General features: G+C 36.1%; 5 protein-coding genes and 1 long non-coding RNA gene across 16 annotated transcripts; 4 read left to right on the top strand and 2 right to left on the bottom strand.

Moving 5' to 3' along the window:
* Positions 1 to 1006: 1006 nt before the first annotated feature.
* Positions 1007 to 7371, top strand: PPDK (pyruvate orthophosphate dikinase; the record flags this gene model as incomplete). Of its 7 annotated transcripts, NM_001036570.1 has the most annotated exons (19): positions 1079 to 1134; positions 1256 to 1510; positions 1604 to 1699; positions 2812 to 2868; positions 2977 to 3210; positions 3578 to 3715; positions 3810 to 3972; positions 4052 to 4287; positions 4365 to 4493; positions 4578 to 4757; positions 5001 to 5303; positions 5384 to 5545; positions 5623 to 5712; positions 5805 to 5940; positions 6013 to 6190; positions 6270 to 6528; positions 6614 to 6751; positions 6829 to 6998; positions 7113 to 7158. In NM_001036570.1, the coding sequence occupies exons 4-19, from the start codon at positions 2857 to 2859 to the stop codon at positions 7156 to 7158; spliced, it is 2574 nt and encodes an 857-aa protein (NP_001031647.1). In that variant the 5' UTR covers positions 1079 to 1134; positions 1256 to 1510; positions 1604 to 1699; positions 2812 to 2856. The 7 variants fall into 7 exon arrangements, with proteins under 7 accessions (NP_849391.2, NP_001078395.1, NP_001031647.1 ...); NM_179060.4 differs by lacking the exon at positions 1604 to 1699 and having other exon boundaries at positions 1007 to 1134; NM_001084926.1 differs by lacking the exon at positions 1604 to 1699 and having other exon boundaries at positions 1050 to 1134; positions 1252 to 1510.
* AT4G15520 (tRNA/rRNA methyltransferase (SpoU) family protein) lies at positions 7340 to 9242 on the bottom strand. The gene is made up of 4 exons (NM_117642.4): positions 8948 to 9242; positions 8731 to 8835; positions 8022 to 8148; positions 7340 to 7846 (listed from the first exon to the last, which is right to left on the bottom strand). Exons 1-4 carry the CDS (start codon positions 9155 to 9157, stop codon positions 7620 to 7622), a joined length of 669 nt encoding a protein of 222 aa, NP_193287.1. The 5' UTR covers positions 9158 to 9242; the 3' UTR covers positions 7340 to 7619.
* A 50-nt stretch (positions 9243 to 9292) lies between these two features.
* Positions 9293 to 11524, bottom strand: PPD1 (Photosystem II reaction center PsbP family protein). Of its 5 annotated transcripts, none has more exons than NM_001341050.1 (4): positions 11172 to 11418; positions 10846 to 10936; positions 10234 to 10652; positions 9293 to 9672 (listed from the first exon to the last, which is right to left on the bottom strand). In NM_001341050.1, exons 3-4 carry the CDS (start codon positions 10633 to 10635, stop codon positions 9457 to 9459), a joined length of 618 nt encoding a protein of 205 aa, NP_001328785.1. In that variant the 5' UTR covers positions 10636 to 10652; positions 10846 to 10936; positions 11172 to 11418; the 3' UTR covers positions 9293 to 9456. The 5 variants fall into 5 exon arrangements, with proteins under 5 accessions (NP_001328785.1, NP_567468.1, NP_001328786.1 ...); NM_117641.3 differs by having other exon boundaries at positions 9303 to 9672; positions 10234 to 10662; positions 10846 to 10950; positions 11172 to 11460; NM_001341049.1 differs by having other exon boundaries at positions 9303 to 9672; positions 10234 to 10662; positions 11172 to 11460.
* A 320-nt stretch (positions 11525 to 11844) lies between these two features.
* Positions 11845 to 12263, top strand: AT4G06330. Its single transcript, NR_141999.1, has one exon. It is a non-coding gene; the product is annotated as an other RNA (long non-coding RNA).
* A 1044-nt stretch (positions 12264 to 13307) lies between these two features.
* On the top strand, positions 13308 to 15024 carry UGT84A4 (UDP-Glycosyltransferase superfamily protein). Its single transcript, NM_117640.4, has one exon. It carries the CDS (start codon positions 13464 to 13466, stop codon positions 14889 to 14891), a length of 1428 nt encoding a protein of 475 aa, NP_193285.1. The 5' UTR covers positions 13308 to 13463; the 3' UTR covers positions 14892 to 15024.
* A 2255-nt stretch (positions 15025 to 17279) lies between these two features.
* Positions 17280 to 19330, top strand: UGT84A3 (UDP-Glycosyltransferase superfamily protein). Its single transcript, NM_117639.3, has one exon. The coding sequence runs from the start codon at positions 17683 to 17685 to the stop codon at positions 19120 to 19122; it is 1440 nt and encodes a 479-aa protein (NP_193284.1). The 5' UTR covers positions 17280 to 17682; the 3' UTR covers positions 19123 to 19330.
* Positions 19331 to 20178: the final 848 nt, after the last annotated feature.

Genomic DNA, 20178 nt, shown 5'->3' with positions numbered 1-20178 from the left:
ACTCTAACCAAAAACATCACCAGAAAGTTCAACAGAGCATGGCACATAGCCACACACTCCCATAACATTTGGGTCCCTTAGTTAACTCGAGCATCAATGTATATGACACTTCCAGATTCTTCGGAAGTTCTAAGCCCTCTCTTTTCATTCTTTGAATGCTTTTTTTTTTACTGCCATGCGTGCATTTCCATAAATGTTACAAATTTTTGAAAAAATGGTCTCAAGTTATATAATATTCATGCTTGCTTCGTGAATTCCTTTGTCCGATTAGTAATCAAATGAGCGATTGAATTTTTTAAACCATTTTAAACTAATTAAGCCCCAATTAAACTTTAGTATGATTTACCCCCCCCCCCCAAAAGTCTTAACAGTTTAGATGTAATTGTATAAATTATTATAAGCATGTATCGCTAAGTTAATATTATAAACTTAATCAATAGATTAAGAAAAAATGCATTCATTATCTTCTTCTTTTTTCTCTTCAACATTCTTTTAATAACTTAACAAAATGATATATAAAAATGTATGCAACAGTATACAAACAAATTTTTGTAAATATATAGTTAAATTGTATACCACATCCCTCTCCTGGAACCTGGCTAGTCATATTCACACCGAGCAGAACCACAAATACTTTTAGGTTCCTACTCCATCAATCTCCTTTATTTCCTTAATATCTTAACATGTGGAAAACAAACCAAGCAACATCATTTTACCAATAAGATGGAGTTGAACTTAAGAAAAAGTTTTTTACTATTTGAAAATAAAACTATATACATATGACCTCATAATTTTGGAAACTGATTCTTATTCAAAACCTAACAACTTCTAGAGATCAATTTTAATGGTAGCCACTTATATGGTCGTTCAAAGGAAAAAGAACAACCGTGGAATGGACACATTAGCCAATCATAACCACATCTATCTTTCATCCACTCACGTCACTCGTCAAACCAAAATCTATAAACCTCCAAAAATACATAAAATATAAATAAAAAAATAGATCACATAAAGTCTACGTAACTAATAAGAACCAACAAAAATCAAATAAATTAGGATCAGAGAAGAAATTTATAGAACCGCCATTTCTACTCTCGCAAATAGCTAACCATCAAACACCAATTTCCATATCACGTAAGCTATATATATTTTTATTTTATACACTCCTTTCTCTCAACTTCTTTATTTTTATATACAACTCTTAAAAGTAAGTATATTATATTTATTTAAGTGGTTTATGCTTTATATAAGAAAGAAAATGACAAGTATGATCGTGAAGACAACGCCGGAGCTCTTCAAAGGAAATGGAGTGTTCCGTACGGATCATCTCGGAGAAAACCGAATGGTTAGTCGATCAAACCGGCTAGGTGATGGATCAAACCGTTTCCCTAGAACCGGTACAATCCATTGCCAACGGTTAAGCATAGCAAAGACCGGTTTGCATCGTGAGACGAAGGCTCGAGCCATACTTAGCCCTGTGTCCGATCCGGCCGCTTCCATAGCCCAAAAGGTAAGCCTTTCCATTTCAATCATTCTGGTGTATTTTCACCATAAAATTTTATACACTTTTTTATTACGTTTTGTTTTATGATTCTGACGTGAGATTCTTGAGAGAAACTATCACCGATCATTGGGTCGAACCATCTAGCAGCTCAATTATTATCGGTTATAACCCTACCGGTTATAGAATACAAAACAGGTTACGCCATTGTGACATTTGCTTTGTGATCTTGTGAGACGATTAATTATTTGATGTTGATTGGTTTCGTTACTCTTGTTTAAACAATCGAACGGTTCAAACTAATACACACATGTGATGTGAGATCATTTCGGTAGTAATACCAAATAGCGTCTGGCCTAAATTATGAAAGTACTATTTTGAATTAAATTATTGTGGAAACATGAACTTATTTAAATTCAAGTATTTTCGAAATTTGTAATAAAAAAAAACTTTTCCTCTAGATTCATTAGCCCTACTTTTCGTAGAAACAACTTTAATGTATTCAAAGACCACTTTGCTGCTTAAGTCAGACTCTTGTGCCACTTGGTAGATCCACCAATGCCACGTTTTGTTATTGTGCCAAAGAATACGTGAATATGTCCAAACGGCAATCAAATTCTTGGCGTAAAACACAAAAATTATGATACTAGTTTAAATCCACAATTCACCTTCACCATAAAGAATTCATGTATTAGAGATGGTATGACAAGAACTGGTTGAATTTGATGACATTTGTTTGCTATTGTTTTGGTTAAGTAAAAGTTTTGTTAAAAAGGAAAATAGCATCGGTAGTGGCAGATAGCAAGTGTGTGAGTGAGATCAGATATGGTTGACACATCTATGACGAGTCATCGCAACGAAACTTCTTTAATTTTGGTCAATTATATTACAATTTAGCATTTCGAGGTTGGAATTTTGGAATGATCTCTTGATAAGATAATAATGTATTTTTGATGACGTATCCATCAAAACTATAAATGATTTATATTAAATATGAAATTTCGACTGTATACAAGTTTTTATATTATAAAATTATTCGATGTACATATGATCATAATAATAATTATTTTTTATTTTATTTTATTTTTAGCTTAAATTATAAACATTATATTTAGCTTTTACATAATGGACATGTCAAATTTAGGATGGATAAATTTGATCAATTTATCTTTGTGCTTTAGACAGAATCTATTTTATCCAATTTTTGCTTTACTATATATATAGATACGTATATGTGTTCTTAAACTTGCACAAACATTTCTGCAATCTAAACCTCAATCAAAACAAACAAACAAAAAACCATGATGCAGCGAGTATTCACCTTTGGAAAAGGAAGAAGCGAAGGCAACAAGGGCATGAAGTCCTTGGTATGTTACCAATACCATCATCATGATCATATCAATTCATTAATAATTTAGTGTTTGCTATTTTCAAGAACCATTTATCAAAAATGTTAATTGTTGTTGTGTATGAAGTTGGGAGGGAAAGGAGCCAACCTGGCGGAGATGGCTAGCATAGGCTTGTCGGTGCCGCCGGGGCTAACCATATCGACGGAGGCTTGTCAGCAGTATCAGATCGCCGGCAAAAAGCTTCCAGAAGGTTTATGGGAAGAGATCTTAGAAGGTCTTAGCTTCATCGAACGTGACATTGGAGCTTCCCTCGCTGATCCCTCCAAGCCACTCCTCCTCTCTGTTCGCTCCGGCGCCGCCGTAAGTTAATTATAACTTTTTTTCTTGACTATTTTTATTTTAAGGATTTTTTCTAATGTTAAATTTCTGTTTTTTTTTCTTTCTATGTTTTCTTTAATCTTTTGAAGATTTTTTGACGCAGATTTTGACTTGTTAGATTTCTTTTATTGAAGTTGAGATCCAAATATTTTTTTGGTTATTTTGCCATTTGGCCGTTTTTGGAAGAGTTTAAAATGTACTAGATAGAAAATGAATAAGTTTTGTGGCTATTGAAAGACCTAATGATTTTGGTATTCAAACTATAACGTAGAAAATGAAGATCTTTCGTTTATCTATTTTTAAAACAGAACTACATTGACTTGTCTTTGATCGATATTTTGCATTGTAGATCTCAATGCCTGGTATGATGGACACTGTACTTAACCTTGGCTTGAACGACCAAGTCGTCGTTGGTCTGGCCGCAAAAAGCGGAGAGCGTTTTGCTTACGATTCGTTCCGGCGTTTTCTTGATATGTTTGGTGATGTTGTAAGTCCTCTGTTTTTCAATACTATTTCAGGTAACTTGCATGACAAGAAAATTCTTTGACCTACCTTATAATTGTTTTCTTGATCAATAAAAGGTGATGGGAATTCCACACGCCAAGTTTGAAGAGAAGTTAGAGAGAATGAAGGAGAGGAAAGGAGTTAAAAATGACACTGACTTAAGCGCGGCTGATCTCAAGGAATTGGTTGAGCAGTACAAGAGTGTTTACTTAGAGGCCAAGGGTCAAGAGTTTCCTTCAGGTTTGTTTTGATTCCTACTTGAGGTCAAGTGATAAAAATTAGTTATTAGTTACAAATGTTTAAACGGGGTTAATTGCAGATCCAAAGAAGCAATTGGAGCTAGCGATTGAAGCGGTATTCGATTCTTGGGATAGCCCGAGAGCGAACAAGTACAGAAGTATTAACCAGATAACTGGATTGAAAGGAACCGCGGTTAACATTCAGTGTATGGTGTTTGGAAACATGGGGGACACTTCAGGGACTGGTGTTCTCTTCACTAGGAACCCTAGCACAGGAGAGAAGAAGCTTTATGGCGAGTTTCTAGTTAATGCTCAGGTTTGGCATCTATCACAATGTGTGAATCTCATATCAACAAGTAAGCCCATACTCATTAAATATTGGTTTTGGGACAGGGAGAGGATGTGGTTGCAGGGATAAGAACACCAGAAGATTTGGATACAATGAAGAGATTTATGCCTGAGGCTTACGCTGAACTTGTTGAGAACTGCAACATCTTAGAAAGACATTACAAAGACATGATGGTTGATACACATAAACAATACTTCAATTAGTCCTCATCAACAATTCTTTAGTAATTTAAACAAAATCTCAAATGTGTATTGCAGGATATTGAATTCACAGTACAAGAAGAGAGATTGTGGATGCTGCAATGCAGAGCGGGTAAGCGAACGGGTAAAGGCGCCGTGAAGATAGCAGTTGATATGGTAGGTGAAGGGCTTGTTGAGAAATCTTCTGCTATCAAAATGGTGGAGCCTCAACATCTTGATCAACTACTTCACCCACAGGTACAAACTCAAATATTCATCTTCTTCTTTTTTCATAGTCATAAACTTGATGTTGAAACCAAAATTCGAAACTTACTGGTAATGATTGGTTCACTTGAACAAGAACTAATGGGTTTAAGACGTTTAGGGTTTAGGAGTAAAAGCAGAGATGATTGTCTGACACGTAACCGATGAATAGGGTTTGGAAATTTTGATTCAGAGGTCAATGAAGGTTTTTTTTTTTTTTTTTTATTGATGGATTAGTTTCATGATCCATCGGGGTATCGTGAAAAAGTGGTGGCCAAAGGCTTACCTGCGTCACCAGGAGCGGCGGTTGGACAGGTTGTGTTCACGGCGGAGGAAGCCGAAGCTTGGCATTCTCAGGGTAAAACTGTGATTCTGGTTCGAACTGAGACAAGCCCTGACGATGTGGGAGGTATGCACGCAGCGGAAGGTATATTGACGGCTAGAGGAGGAATGACGTCACACGCGGCTGTTGTTGCTCGCGGTTGGGGAAAATGTTGCATTGCTGGTTGTTCCGAGATTCGTGTCGACGAGAACCACAAGGTTTTTGGATTCGATTTTAGAAACTTGTCATATAAGTTAGGGGAAGATTGTTTCTAAAGTTAGGGTTTAAAAATTTTCAGGTTCTATTGATTGGAGATTTGACGATTAATGAAGGCGAATGGATCTCAATGAACGGATCAACCGGTGAGGTTATATTAGGGAAACAAGCATTGGCTCCTCCGGCTTTAAGTCCAGATTTGGAGACTTTCATGTCCTGGGCTGATGCAATCAGACGTCTCAAGGTGTTTATGAGTTTCTGTTCCTTTAACTTGTTTGATATTTTTAAACTTTCTAACTCAAATGTTCGATGACCGATAAGGTTATGGCGAATGCGGATACACCTGAAGACGCCATTGCAGCTAGGAAAAACGGAGCTCAAGGAATCGGGCTTTGTAGGACAGAGCATATGGTAACTCCTCCTCTGTACTTGATTTCATGTTTTTGATGATTTAGATTGTTTGTATCCAAATGTTTAATGTTGTCTTTGGTTTGGTTTTTAAGTTCTTTGGAGCAGATAGGATTAAAGCAGTGAGAAAGATGATAATGGCGGTAACAACAGAGCAAAGGAAAGCTTCTCTCGACATCTTGCTTCCTTACCAACGTTCGGATTTCGAAGGGATCTTCCGTGCTATGGATGGTAAATGTTTTGAGTCGTCTCTCTAAAATGTATCACAACTTAAAACATGCCTAAACCTTTTTATTTTTCTAGGTTTACCGGTAACAATCCGTTTGTTAGACCCTCCGCTTCACGAGTTTCTCCCGGAAGGCGACTTGGACAACATTGTACATGAGCTAGCTGAAGAAACTGGTGTGAAAGAAGATGAAGTCTTGTCACGGATAGAGAAACTCTCTGAAGTGAATCCAATGCTTGGTTTCCGCGGTTGCAGGTTTCTTACTCTCTTTGTTTCTCTCTGTCTCTTTGCACCTGAAGAACAATCTGATGATCGGTAAACTTGTACGTTATAGGCTCGGAATATCGTATCCAGAGCTAACGGAGATGCAAGCGCGTGCAATTTTTGAAGCTGCAGCGTCAATGCAGGACCAAGGTGTTACTGTCATTCCTGAGATTATGGTTCCACTTGTAGGAACTCCTCAGGAATTGGGTCACCAAGTTGATGTAATTCGTAAAGTTGCAAAGAAAGTATTTGCTGAGAAGGGTCATACCGTGAGCTACAAGGTTGGGACAATGATTGAGATCCCTCGAGCCGCGCTCATTGCAGATGAGGTAAATGTAACAAGACACAAAATGTGTTTTAGGCACTTGAAACCATGTTGCTATTTGCTAAGTAGGAACCTTTTTCTTTTGACAGATTGCGAAAGAGGCGGAGTTTTTCTCGTTCGGGACAAACGACTTGACGCAGATGACGTTTGGATACAGTAGAGACGATGTCGGCAAGTTTCTACCGATTTACCTCGCCAAAGGAATCTTACAGCACGACCCTTTTGAGGTATAATGACTACCATTTCGTTTGCTCTCTATCCATAGGATAAAATCTTGATAGCCATTTTTTTGTGTTTGGACCAGGTTCTTGATCAGCAAGGTGTAGGGCAATTGATCAAGATGGCGACAGAAAAAGGACGAGCAGCTAGGCCTAGCCTCAAGGTTGGGATATGTGGAGAACATGGAGGAGATCCATCTTCTGTGGGATTCTTTGCTGAAGCAGGACTTGACTATGTCTCTTGTTCTCCTTTCAGGTAATTGATTAATTTCCAAACCAATAAACACTTTTTTTACAACACTATTGTATAACTCAGATTGATGTAATTTTGGGATTTCTGTTGTTGTTGTTGTTGTTGTTGTTGTTGCAGGGTTCCAATTGCAAGGCTTGCAGCTGCTCAAGTAGTTGTTGCATGATGAAGAAAAAACTTGGTGGTGTTATTCTGTGAATAAAAAAGCTTTGGTTTCTATTCCATAAAAATGAACAAAATCAAAGATATTGGATTTAACTATTTTTGTTTCCTTCTAAAGAATGTAGAATATAAAGCCTTCATGTAATAATTGAATTGCTAATAAAATAAAAACCATTGTTTCTAAACAGAATACATGAGGAAGACAATGTAAGACAGCGTAATGAGATTCTATCAACTGAATCATTTTCAAACATGTTCATAATCATAGTATCATACCAAAGGCAGATCAAATAATCAAAATCAACTTAGCCTAATTCATAAGCTTTCTCAACTTGCGAAACAAAGATTCGGTAACTAGGGAATGAACAAGCGTGAGTAAGCTAACTTGCTTGATAATATATATTGAAGGATGTGTTTCCCAGGATTGGAACCCAAATCAAGACTTTGTTCTTTTATAAAAGATAATTATTCGTTAAGGAACAAACCGTCCAAAAGGTCGGATGATGAACTTCCATTTTCATTTCCATTGTCATCGAAAAACCCATTTTCTGCACTTTCTTTCCTCAACTTCCGCTCTTCAATGACGGATTCTTCTGTGCCGGCGCAGAAATTTCGTCTTCCTTGTCTTACGGGTCTATCAGCCACTATAAATTTGCTTCCATCCCGAACACGTTCAGAAAATCCAGCCCAAACTGTAATAGAACAATACTATTCTTAAGCAACCAACACTATCAATCTATCTTTAATGTCTATACATGACTAAGAATTCGTGCCGAGTTATTATTCTCTACAATCTTGCTTTCCATCTAAGTGTTTTCAAATCTTAAACAGCATATAAAAAATGGGAACAAAAACAGAAAAAAATACCTCCAAAGTGATGCAAAACAATAGAAGCTGCAACAGTAACATTCAAAGAGGCAGTGCCACAGCCATACTGAGGAATATATACAAAGAAGTCGCATATTTCGTATTCCTTCGCAGATAATCCTGATCCCTACAGAAGCCCAAAACTTGGTCCTTTAGTAACAATTTGTTCAAATCTTGAATGCTTATAATTACCATTTAGCTAATGGCAGAGACCAACAATCATTGAAGCCAAAAAGATTAAATGGGCAATAGTCTCCAGACAAAATAAAAAGAGTTAGAATCGCATAGGGAGAGGATTACATAAGAAAGCTCGAGAAGTCAATTAACTTTGAGATAAGTAACTTCACTACAATCTCTGGTGTTGTAAAATTTGTTTCAAACCATTGAAGTTTCTGTTATCTACTTGTTCCCTCATTACTGTTAACAGATGAATTTTACTAAAGATCATGTAGCACACTGTGTTTTGAAATAAAGTGAGATCCATATTCAAACTGAAGAAGTAAACTAACTCTCACATTAGTAAGTGAAGATACCTAACTAGATTCCAGTTTCTTGAATCAGAAAACGTCTTTCAAATCACTGAAATTAAGCTCACAGATGAAGTGTAATAGAGATTATGATCTCATACCAAACAAAAGTACCCAAGTTCACAAAACTAACCAAAGTTGCAACACTCAAAAGTTTTGTAAAAACCAGATCTTTTGATTACCTCATTACCGAGAAGAAACGCAGTGTTTCTTTTGAAAGGATGTTCATTAACCGCAGAAGCTCCATCTGCAATCTCAACGCCGCATATATCGCAATCTTTCTCCTCCTAATCAATCCAAACAAACAAAAAGACTCAAACTTTGAACACATTCAAATCTAGTAGATAAGACCCATAAAGAAAGTTCCAAACTTTGTGTAATTCAGAGTGAAATTAAGACCTTGAGATAGTTGCGAGCTTCGATGAGAGAGTGAAAATGGCGGAAACGGATGTGAGAAGCTGAACCATGACTACCGAAGGCGTTGAAATCACGGCGACCGACGAGGATTAGCTCCGTCACACCAAAGGCAGTGGCGCTACGAGCTAAAGTTCCGACGTTGTGACGCTTTGCTATGTTGTGAACAACCACATAGCTCTCAAATCCCGCCATCGTCGTCGTCTTCTACTTCTTTTTTCCGGTGAGGGCTTTTGTCAAGTCAAGGCCTTAAACCAAAAAACGAAGAGCTTACATAACCGGTAATAATTTCTCAATTTTGGTTAACCGGTTCATTTCAATTTACGACTGGTTTACTCTTCTTTTTGGTAGTGCACAATATTTCTCAACTATGTCATAATGACATCTCAAAATTTGAATCAAAATCATTTATTAGTTTGGTAATCAAAAGTAGTAAGCAACAAGATTTTTTGGTTTGGAATAAGAAGAAATTCACATTGAGAATGTGAGCTCTTCTAAATCTTCTCGACCCTAAACGAATCCATGACTCTTCTTAGATCTTTTTCTTCTTCCAGGAAAACTTTCTCGGGTGTTTGGAGTCTAATTGAATAGAGTCTATCGTTCTCAACTCCTAGAACTGCAAGGTAGCGCCGGTTCCATTCCAAACGAGCCACTCGATCTTGTGGCATCACAGCTAGCTCGTTGTTGTTTGCGTATGACTTTATGTTCACCTGTTCAATTATTCAAAACCAATGTAGCTTATGAGCTATTATTCCATATCTCTAACTTCAAGAAAAAACATTATATTCATGTAGCAGCTTCAAATGAACTGAAAATAAGACATGTTGCAACACCAACCATGAAACACTATGATTGCTCAAGGAAACAATTGTTATGATTGATCAAGACATGTTGCAACAACAACGCCACGACATGTTTGACCAAGACATGAAAACTATTCTTATGATTGATCAAGACATGTTACACTACTATGATTGATCAAGAAAACAATTGTTTCTTATGCAACTCTATATCACCAAGACAAATGTAATGGCCCCGTTCTGTCCAAATTCACATAAAGCTTCACACTTTGTTTCAGCAATAGGCACAAGAACATCTTTCCTATAATCAAGCTCAACTATCAAATGATCTAAGCCGTCCTATTACGTTGTTGCTTATAATATTGGAGTTAAACTGAACAACACATCACTACGCAGTTTCAAATTAACCGAAACACGAGTCAGTTGAATTCACAGAAGGAGGATGTAGTTTGGTACTTGACTTTGGCTTACCTCAACTTGGTAGTAGAGTTTACCATCATCTGCAACTCTAGAGGAAGTGCTTAGAATGTTGGCCTGGCGCTTAACCCCGAGTCTAGTGGACATAAACTCAGTCAAGTACTGTCTAAGTACTCTCTTTCCTACTTCTTCAGGGGATCCCAAGTCTTCAAGTGACGTGTAATTTGAGGAAGAAGGCGAAGAAAACTCGACTGAAAGGTTCTCGTCGAGGACAACAGGGTCTCTAAAGAATATATCAGCACCAGCTCCTCGGACTTGGATCCAATTTTGAGGGTACTTGAAGGAGTATCCATCAAATGTATCTATGTATTCTCTAAACACTGGAGTTGAAGCAAATGCTGTTGGAAGATTGGCTTGTGAAACTATTAAACCAGACATGAGCAAGCCCATCATCATGCTCTTCCTCCTCCCAACTGCACAAACCTTAAAGAAACGGTATCAATATAAAGATGATCAAACACCACAATCATAAATAAAAAATTACATCATAGATTCAGCATGAATTCTAATAAAGATTTAGTATTTGAAACAATCCAAGCAAAATCTATGTGGCTTTGTTCATTAGCACAATGTACAAAATTGAAAACTTCAAGTGGTGAAATTTACCTGTTTGGCATCGGTTAAGCAGTTTATGGCGACTGGAGATTCCGGTTTAGCGGACTTGGCAGATTGGTATTTAGGACCGGAAGAGATGGGTCTGGAGAACAAAAGCTGTCATTTTTTTCGCCGGAAATTAGAACCGAAGAGGCAAACTTATATAGGTCTAATTCATATTCAATTTCAATAAATTAACATAGAAAAAGGTTCGGATTTGTTAGACTTGTGTCAAAAATGAAGTAAACCCATTATTCAATTCTAGATTCTATCAAATGGGCAACTACAAAGTCTCACAATTTCCACCGATGAAGCAGAGAAGAGAGAAGTGAGCTTACATGGAAATCTGTAACCAAAGATCGAGAAGAAGACAGAGAAGTTGATTTGAAAGAATCTGTTGAGGCTCCTTTGGTTATTATGTAAGAAGGAAACGCAAATGCAGATGAAGCCATTAGAGTGGATTTTTGAAGCTCAGAAAAATTGAAACTTTGGACTGTAAGAGTAATCCACTGGGAAAATTGAGAATTTTGGTTGGGTAACGTCAACCAAGAAAATCCAACTTTGGATAGATATTGATGATATACGTTGGAACTACAGTATGTATATATTATTTAATTTATTTATAAGAGTTATATATCATTAGGAAAAACAAATAATTTTACTGATAAAAAATCAACTAAATATGTTCAAAGAAAAATAAATTATTTCGAAATATTTTTAACGAGAACAACCTTGAACAAATAGTCATGTTACAATAGTAATTTTTGTTTTAATTGTTAGAATATAATTTGATAAAATGATTAAAAATAATTTTTTAGCCAATTAATATATTTCATTTGTGTAAAAAATAGATAGTAAAATTATAATAATATATTGTTTCATATATTAGAGATTTTTTCATGTTTGCTTAATATGATGATTATGCAAATAATATTTTGAGAAACTATCTCTATTTTTATGGGTTTCTCTTTTCTTTCTTAATTTTTCTCTGCACTAAAAAAAAATTACCGATCTTCCACTTCGGTTTTCGGCATTCCTCGCCGGTAACTGAAGACGGATCTTCTCATTTTTCTATCTAATTCTAATCGAGTCATACTGTCATGCATGTGGTGATTTTGGAATCCATTAGAATCCTTCCCTTAAGTGTGTTATGGTGGTGGCAATGTTACGAGTCCGCATCCTCAGTCAACTAGATCTCCATCTCCGAGGCGCAGATTATTTGAGAACGGCAATCTAGTACTCTTTTGTTTTCCACCTACACATCCTTGAGTTAGTGTGATCATCTCATTTCGCCCAAAAAGCCTCATGAAGCTTTTTATGTCACAACTAGGTCGATCATATTCATTAACACAAAACCTAGCTACAAAACTATATGTAACCTCTATCAATCTATCATGTACGATTCTTCTATAAACACTTTTCTCCCATTTAAAAATTAAACAATTGGAGATTTTTTTTTTGTTTTGTTAAAGTAGACGTGGAGATATCATTAGATGAACTAAATAATTCTAGTAGTCGGAAGAATCAATTTAGAATTTAACATATTTTAAATTTATATTAATTTGATAAAGATCCAAATTCGAATATCTAATTTTTAATAACATTTTATTCGAAACCAAAAGTCAGTGGAGACATCATCTCGATATGCATAATCTTAGAGTTTGTTGGAAAGTTAATTTTTGTGGGATAGCTCATGGAGTTTACGACAAAAATAATAAGTGATCTGTTCCACAATTTAATCAAATTAATAGAGTCACATGTTTTGGTCTAAACTCGTTAATTTTTGTTTTTGGTCAACCGTTAAACATTATGTTTAATACTATCATAAGAGAGTTCTTATATTGGTTGATTATGAAGTCGCTAATCTCGTGGTTTATAATACCATTATAACCAGAGCAGGTAATCGTTGAAAAATAAATCAAGTAGGTCATCTGCTCAAGGACTTTAATATCATTATAATCATTATAAAAACTTCTCTTCTAGTTTTTGTTTTTTCTTAATTTTACGCTTTTTTTCTAAAATTGTATCTATAATTTTGTTTTGTCTTATTATTATCTTTTTAATAATTGACTAAAAACTTATAAATTTACGAATGTTATAAGTTCTTTTAATGAATGATAACAACATGTTTATTTTGGTTTGGTCAACGAATTTTTCATGTTTTAAATGGTAGTCAACGTTTAGTTCATGTTTTAAATGGCCACATATGAACTTGATGTTTAAAATGGCCACAATTTAAAACTTGACTAATAAAGTTGTTAACGGATGATAACGGACGTTAGAAGTTCCGTTAATGACTGATAACGACATGTCTGCTTTGGCCTGGTCAACGAATAATCACGTTTTTAAAATTAGTCAACGTTAAATTCATGATTTAAACGGCCGCATACGAAGTTGATGTATAAAATGGCCATTTTTTGAAAGTTGGGGGATTAATTGACATTTTTCCCCTATGTCTATGCTGTATTTTATGATATTTTTCTACATTTATTATCAATATTTGTATAAAAAAATAGCACGCCGTGGAAAGGCCTCTCTACCCAACCTTCCATAAATCGAGGTATCTAAATTGGAAATATTGTAAAGAAGACAAAAACTTCTTTTTGAGTTTTACCAACAAAAAAAAAAATATGGAGATGGAATCGTCGTTACCTCATGTGATGCTCGTATCATTCCCAGGGCAAGGTCACATAAGCCCTCTTCTTCGTCTCGGAAAGATCATTGCCTCTAAAGGCTTAATCGTCACCTTTGTAACCACAGAGGAACCATTGGGCAAGAAGATGCGTCAAGCCAACAATATTCAAGACGGTGTGCTCAAACCGGTCGGGCTAGGTTTTCTCCGGTTCGAGTTCTTCGAGGATGGATTTGTCTACAAAGAAGACTTTGATTTGTTACAAAAATCACTTGAAGTTTCCGGAAAACGAGAGATCAAGAATCTTGTCAAGAAATATGAGAAGCAACCAGTGAGATGTCTCATAAATAATGCCTTTGTTCCATGGGTTTGTGACATAGCCGAGGAGCTTCAAATCCCATCAGCTGTTCTTTGGGTCCAGTCTTGTGCTTGCCTCGCCGCTTATTACTATTACCACCACCAGTTAGTTAAGTTTCCGACCGAAACCGAGCCGGAAATAACCGTTGACGTCCCTTTCAAGCCATTAACATTGAAGCATGACGAGATCCCTAGCTTTCTTCACCCTTCCTCTCCGCTGTCCTCTATAGGAGGTACCATTTTAGAGCAGATCAAGCGACTTCACAAGCCTTTCTCTGTTCTCATCGAAACTTTTCAAGAACTTGAAAAAGATACCATTGACCACATGTCCCAGCTCTGCCCTCAAGTCAACTTCAACCCCATCGGTCCGCTTTTTACTATGGCTAAAACCATAAGGTCTGACATCAAGGGAGACATCTCCAAGCCAGATAGTGACTGCATAGAGTGGCTTGACTCGAGAGAACCATCCTCCGTTGTTTACATCTCTTTTGGGACTTTGGCTTTCTTGAAGCAAAACCAGATCGACGAGATTGCTCACGGCATTCTCAACTCCGGGTTGTCCTGCTTATGGGTTTTGCGGCCTCCCTTAGAAGGCTTAGCCATAGAACCGCATGTCTTGCCTCTAGAGCTTGAAGAGAAAGGGAAGATTGTGGAATGGTGTCAACAAGAGAAAGTTTTGGCTCATCCTGCGGTTGCTTGCTTCTTAAGTCACTGTGGATGGAACTCAACCATGGAGGCTTTAACTTCAGGAGTTCCCGTTATTTGTTTCCCGCAGTGGGGAGATCAGGTGACAAATGCGGTGTACATGATTGATGTTTTCAAGACAGGATTGAGACTCAGCCGTGGAGCTTCCGATGAGAGGATTGTTCCAAGGGAGGAGGTTGCTGAGCGACTGCTTGAGGCCACCGTTGGAGAGAAGGCGGTGGAGCTGAGAGAAAACGCTCGGAGGTGGAAGGAGGAGGCGGAGTCTGCCGTGGCTTACGGTGGAACATCGGAAAGGAATTTTCAAGAGTTTGTTGACAAGTTGGTTGATGTCAAGACAATGACAAACATTAATAATGTCGTGTAAGTCGTAAATATCATATTGATACTTGTTATTACCGGATTACGATTTTTAATTGTTTAATATGTACTAAATTGTATGCATCGATATAAAGTGAACAATTTTATGTTGAATCTATGATGATGGCACGGATACAAAATATGGTTAGGGGGACATTTGACCCAAGGTTTAGGATCATTTAGTTGAAAATGGTCCATAATACCACCATCTGGATATTATACATTGACCAACAAAATTAGTTGTAGGTATCTTTTTCATAAACATTACAAAAGGCATTCGAAAATTGAGATGTAACTAGATTTGAGATTGCAAACGAATCAAACAATTGAAAAGTGTTTATAAGAGGTAATAAACAAAGAGAATAATAAGTACTCGAAAATATATTCTCTTGGTGTTATATAATAGTACAACTAACAACATTTTGTGACAAATTGGTCAAGACAGCAATGAAAACTATATGAGGAAATGATTAAGGAATTTGTTCCGGTAATGCAAGCACATTAATTAGGCAAGTTGTTATCATTACCTAGCTACGTGTTATACATTACATCAGTCACAAATTCGGGATAAATTTAATTGATAGCTACGTTAACGATATGAGATCAAATCTGTGATTATTGGAAATCGGAAGACAAAATCTTATTCTTGACTGTAAGTAATTTAGATGCTAACCATAAATAGTCTATGTCTCTTATTATCCAATGTACGAATGTTTCCGTTGATTCAGTTAATTAATCAGGGTAAAAACTGCTTTGTTACCCTTTTGATCATCGTAAAAAACTTGTTAATCTATTTTTGTGGTATGTACACTGATTATTCTTAATTGGGCCTTTGATTAATGTGAAAAGACAATACAACGAGTCAATGACAATGGATCTAAAAAAAAAAAAAAAAAAAAAGATATAAAAGAGATTGACTGATATCAATTAAAGAGTATTTAATACACCATGTGGTTGCTATTATTTAGACTTGGCAATTTTTGATACATCTAAATCTTCAAAAGAAGGACTTATTTACTCTACTTGTGATGCATTAATTATTTTTAGATGGAACATTGAAGTGAGAAGGCAAAACTATGGTTTGTATTTAAAGATGACATTTACTTTATATTTTTACTTATTTTATTTTAATAAATATCATAAAAAAAATATTTTAAAATTTTTGGAGCGTTACACTGATATGATAACATGTTTCATCTAAATTGTGGTGGTGCGTACTAAAATTTCAGGCTCTACAAGATCATATCCGGATATAAAATTTCATTTAATTATATTTTAGAAATTAAAATAATAATTTATGTAGAGCTGCAATTGTTAATTATTTATAAATAAACCTAAAGTTGTAATTATTCTTGTAAAAACTAAAATATTGCAATGAGTCAATTAAATTGTTATTACCGTTTATGAAAAATTACAATAAAAAGATAAAACTGTAGAAGATATTAATTTGGATTGCAACTTTCTATTTAAAAAAAAACCGTAATTTTTTTTGCCAAAAAAAGACACAATTGTTCACAATTGCAAAAAGCATTTATTCGAATTTTTATTATTATATAGATTTATTTTTTGTTTTAGAAAAATGATATGGTAAACAATATTTTTTTTAAATGAATAAGCAGAATAATATGGTACCATTAAAATTATAAAATCTCGAAGTTAAAAGTTTTTTTTTTTTTTAGAGATTGATTATGATTGAAGTCTTAGTATATAAACAAGCATACATACAAAGTTGAAATGTTCATCTTTATAACTGATGGAAACCAATGGAAAGGGATATGTATGGACTAAGAAAAGAGTGATCTTCCAAGATTCGACGAAAATGCTGGACTGATCGATCTACGCCTTGGATGGATTGGTCCCTTGGTTGATGCTTCTCCTCTCGAACATTCTTGATCCGGATAAGCCTAATAACGCTAGAAAACATCAAAACCCCGCATAAGTGCCTTGAACATGTACAAAACTCAAGAAATGACCAAAAAAACATAAAAGGCGGACTACGGTACGATTGGTGAAGTTTGTCCAAGTGTGTGAAGTCTAAGTCTGGTAACGGCTCTATCTAGTCTGCAAGAATTTATTGGAGTGTTATCTCTCCTCCATGCCTGATGGACGCCTTCTCTCTCCTTCATGCAACTCATCTCCTTTTGTAACAGCTAGATTTTAGTCCTCTATTTATTTTACATCTTCTCGTACATTTCAGATCTAAGAGAATATACAGATTCTTTTCTGTGTTTCATTACTGCTCTCTATTATATTCTCTCTTCCGTTTATACTATTATAATCTTTCGTTAGTGAATTTCGGCAGTTATATAGAAAATACGGTATCTTGATCATGGAACCTATAATATAATCTTAGAGCCTAAAATATTTTCCATTTTTATTTCTGAAAATGGGAGCCAATGTTAATAATAATTAAAAAAAAAATCAAAAGTATCTAAAACCTAGAAAAATATGATACCATTCAAATTGTAAAATATCTAATAATTAAAAGAATTTTTCTTTTCAGTAATTTCATATGGGTCAAATCCTAGTATATAAACAAACATACATAAAAAGATAAAAAAAATATTTCCCTTTATAATTGATGGAAAGCACTGGAAAGGGATATGTACTATACATGGACTCAGAATAGAGATCGTCCAAGATTCGACGAAGAGTAAAAGACAAAGAAGAAGAGAAGTGTATGTTTTTGCCACTCGTTTTGTTACTTTCTTTTGATATTTTGTTTTAGGTGTTCACATAAATTTGATAGTGTAAAGAAAACAAAACCACTTTCTAGTTCTTAAAGAAACTAGAAATCCATGGACCCGTCTCGTCATACTCATGTGATGCTCGTATCTTTCCCCGGCCAAGGTCACGTAAACCCTCTACTTCGTCTCGGAAAGCTCATAGCCTCTAAAGGCTTACTCGTCACCTTTGTCACCACAGAGAAGCCATGGGGCAAGAAGATGCGTCAAGCCAACAAGATTCAAGACGGTGTGCTCAAACCGGTCGGTCTAGGTTTCATCCGGTTTGAGTTCTTCTCTGACGGCTTCGCCGACGACGATGAAAAAAGATTCGACTTCGATGCCTTCCGACCACACCTTGAAGCTGTCGGAAAACAAGAGATCAAGAATCTCGTTAAGAGATATAACAAGGAGCCGGTGACGTGTCTCATAAACAACGCTTTTGTCCCATGGGTATGTGATGTCGCCGAGGAGCTTCACATCCCTTCGGCTGTTCTATGGGTCCAGTCTTGTGCTTGTCTCACGGCTTATTACTATTACCACCACCGGTTAGTTAAGTTCCCGACCAAAACCGAGCCGGACATCAGCGTTGAAATCCCTTGCTTGCCATTGTTAAAGCATGACGAGATCCCAAGCTTTCTTCACCCTTCGTCTCCGTATACAGCTTTTGGAGATATCATTTTAGACCAGTTAAAGAGATTCGAAAACCACAAGTCTTTCTATCTTTTCATCGACACTTTTCGCGAACTAGAAAAAGACATCATGGACCACATGTCACAACTTTGTCCTCAAGCCATCATCAGTCCTGTCGGTCCGCTCTTCAAGATGGCTCAAACCTTGAGTTCTGACGTTAAGGGAGATATATCCGAGCCAGCGAGTGACTGCATGGAATGGCTTGACTCAAGAGAACCATCCTCAGTCGTTTACATCTCCTTTGGGACTATAGCCAACTTGAAGCAAGAGCAGATGGAGGAGATCGCTCATGGCGTTTTGAGCTCTGGCTTGTCGGTCTTATGGGTGGTTCGGCCTCCCATGGAAGGGACATTTGTAGAACCACATGTTTTGCCTCGAGAGCTCGAAGAAAAGGGTAAAATCGTGGAATGGTGTCCCCAAGAGAGAGTCTTGGCTCATCCTGCGATTGCTTGTTTCTTAAGTCACTGCGGATGGAACTCGACAATGGAGGCTTTAACTGCCGGAGTCCCCGTTGTTTGTTTTCCGCAATGGGGAGATCAAGTGACTGATGCGGTGTACTTGGCTGATGTTTTCAAGACAGGAGTGAGACTAGGCCGCGGAGCCGCTGAGGAGATGATTGTTTCGAGGGAGGTTGTAGCAGAGAAGCTGCTTGAGGCCACAGTTGGGGAAAAGGCGGTGGAGCTGAGAGAAAACGCTCGGAGGTGGAAGGCGGAGGCCGAGGCCGCCGTGGCGGACGGTGGATCATCTGATATGAACTTTAAAGAGTTTGTGGACAAGTTGGTTACGAAACATGTGACGAGAGAAGACAACGGAGAACACTAGTGATAATGATGTCTCGAAAATATCCGACTATTTGTTGTACCGCAAAAACCTTAACCACTACAACCTTTTCTTTTTTCTTGTCAATAAATCGTATCAATCTCATTTCATTTTTCGAAAGTGTTTTTTCTCACTTCTGAAATCAATAATTACGTATTGTCTTCTTATCACCTTTGAATGAATGGCTTGCGATTACTGTTTGGTTACCAAATAGTTAGCTCTTCAAAGATTCGAAAAAACATGTAATCAACTCTAATTAGCTTACTAATTACCTCAGGCATCATCTCTCGTTAGATAGCTAGGGAAGAAGTCTCAAAAAAATTGGTTGAGACATTTTCACGAACAATGCCAGTATCTGAAAATTCCTAAAATCTAATTTTAAATTGACATATCAAATGTATTATTAACCACAACCCAAATAAAAGAAATAATAATATTAGCCTCATCCAATGATCCAAGGATAAAAGCAAATTAAATGAAAGTAAAAATCATCGTGAAAACCGTAATTCTGAATGGTAGAAGACATATTTCAGAGTTTTATTGTCATATACAAAATGATAGATGCTGATCAACCACATTAATCTTTTTTTTTTTTGAAAGAATGTAAAATTTTGTTCCATCAAAAAGCTTTTCAACCACATTAATCTTTACTTGATGTGTTTCGAACGTGTGTCTAAAAGTGATTGGTTATTGCACACACCGTGTAGGGTACGGACACGTGTTGTAATATCTTTTGGCAGTTAGACTTTTTTTTTTTAATTTAACAAATATAAGTATATAACTCATGGTTTATCTTCACTTTGAAACTCAAGTTCTTCTTGCAAACTAGAGGCGAACAAAGTTTTAGCTTCATTTTTCTAGTTTTGGTCAATTTCTGTATTTTTAACTATTTGAGCATTTTATGAAACTTTTTTTTTTTCTTTTACTATTAAATCATCTATATGTCACATGAATAATTCTATACTCTTTATAACACTGGTATATATTTTTAAATATATAATAATATATATGAAAATTTAATAAAACCAAACCATTTTTCGGAATTATCCACCGGCTTGA

Source organism: Arabidopsis thaliana, chromosome 4 (genome assembly GCF_000001735.4).
Source record: "Arabidopsis thaliana chromosome 4, partial sequence".
NCBI lineage: Eukaryota > Viridiplantae > Streptophyta > Magnoliopsida > Brassicales > Brassicaceae > Arabidopsis > Arabidopsis thaliana.
This window is presented reverse-complemented; position numbering and strand designations above follow the sequence as displayed.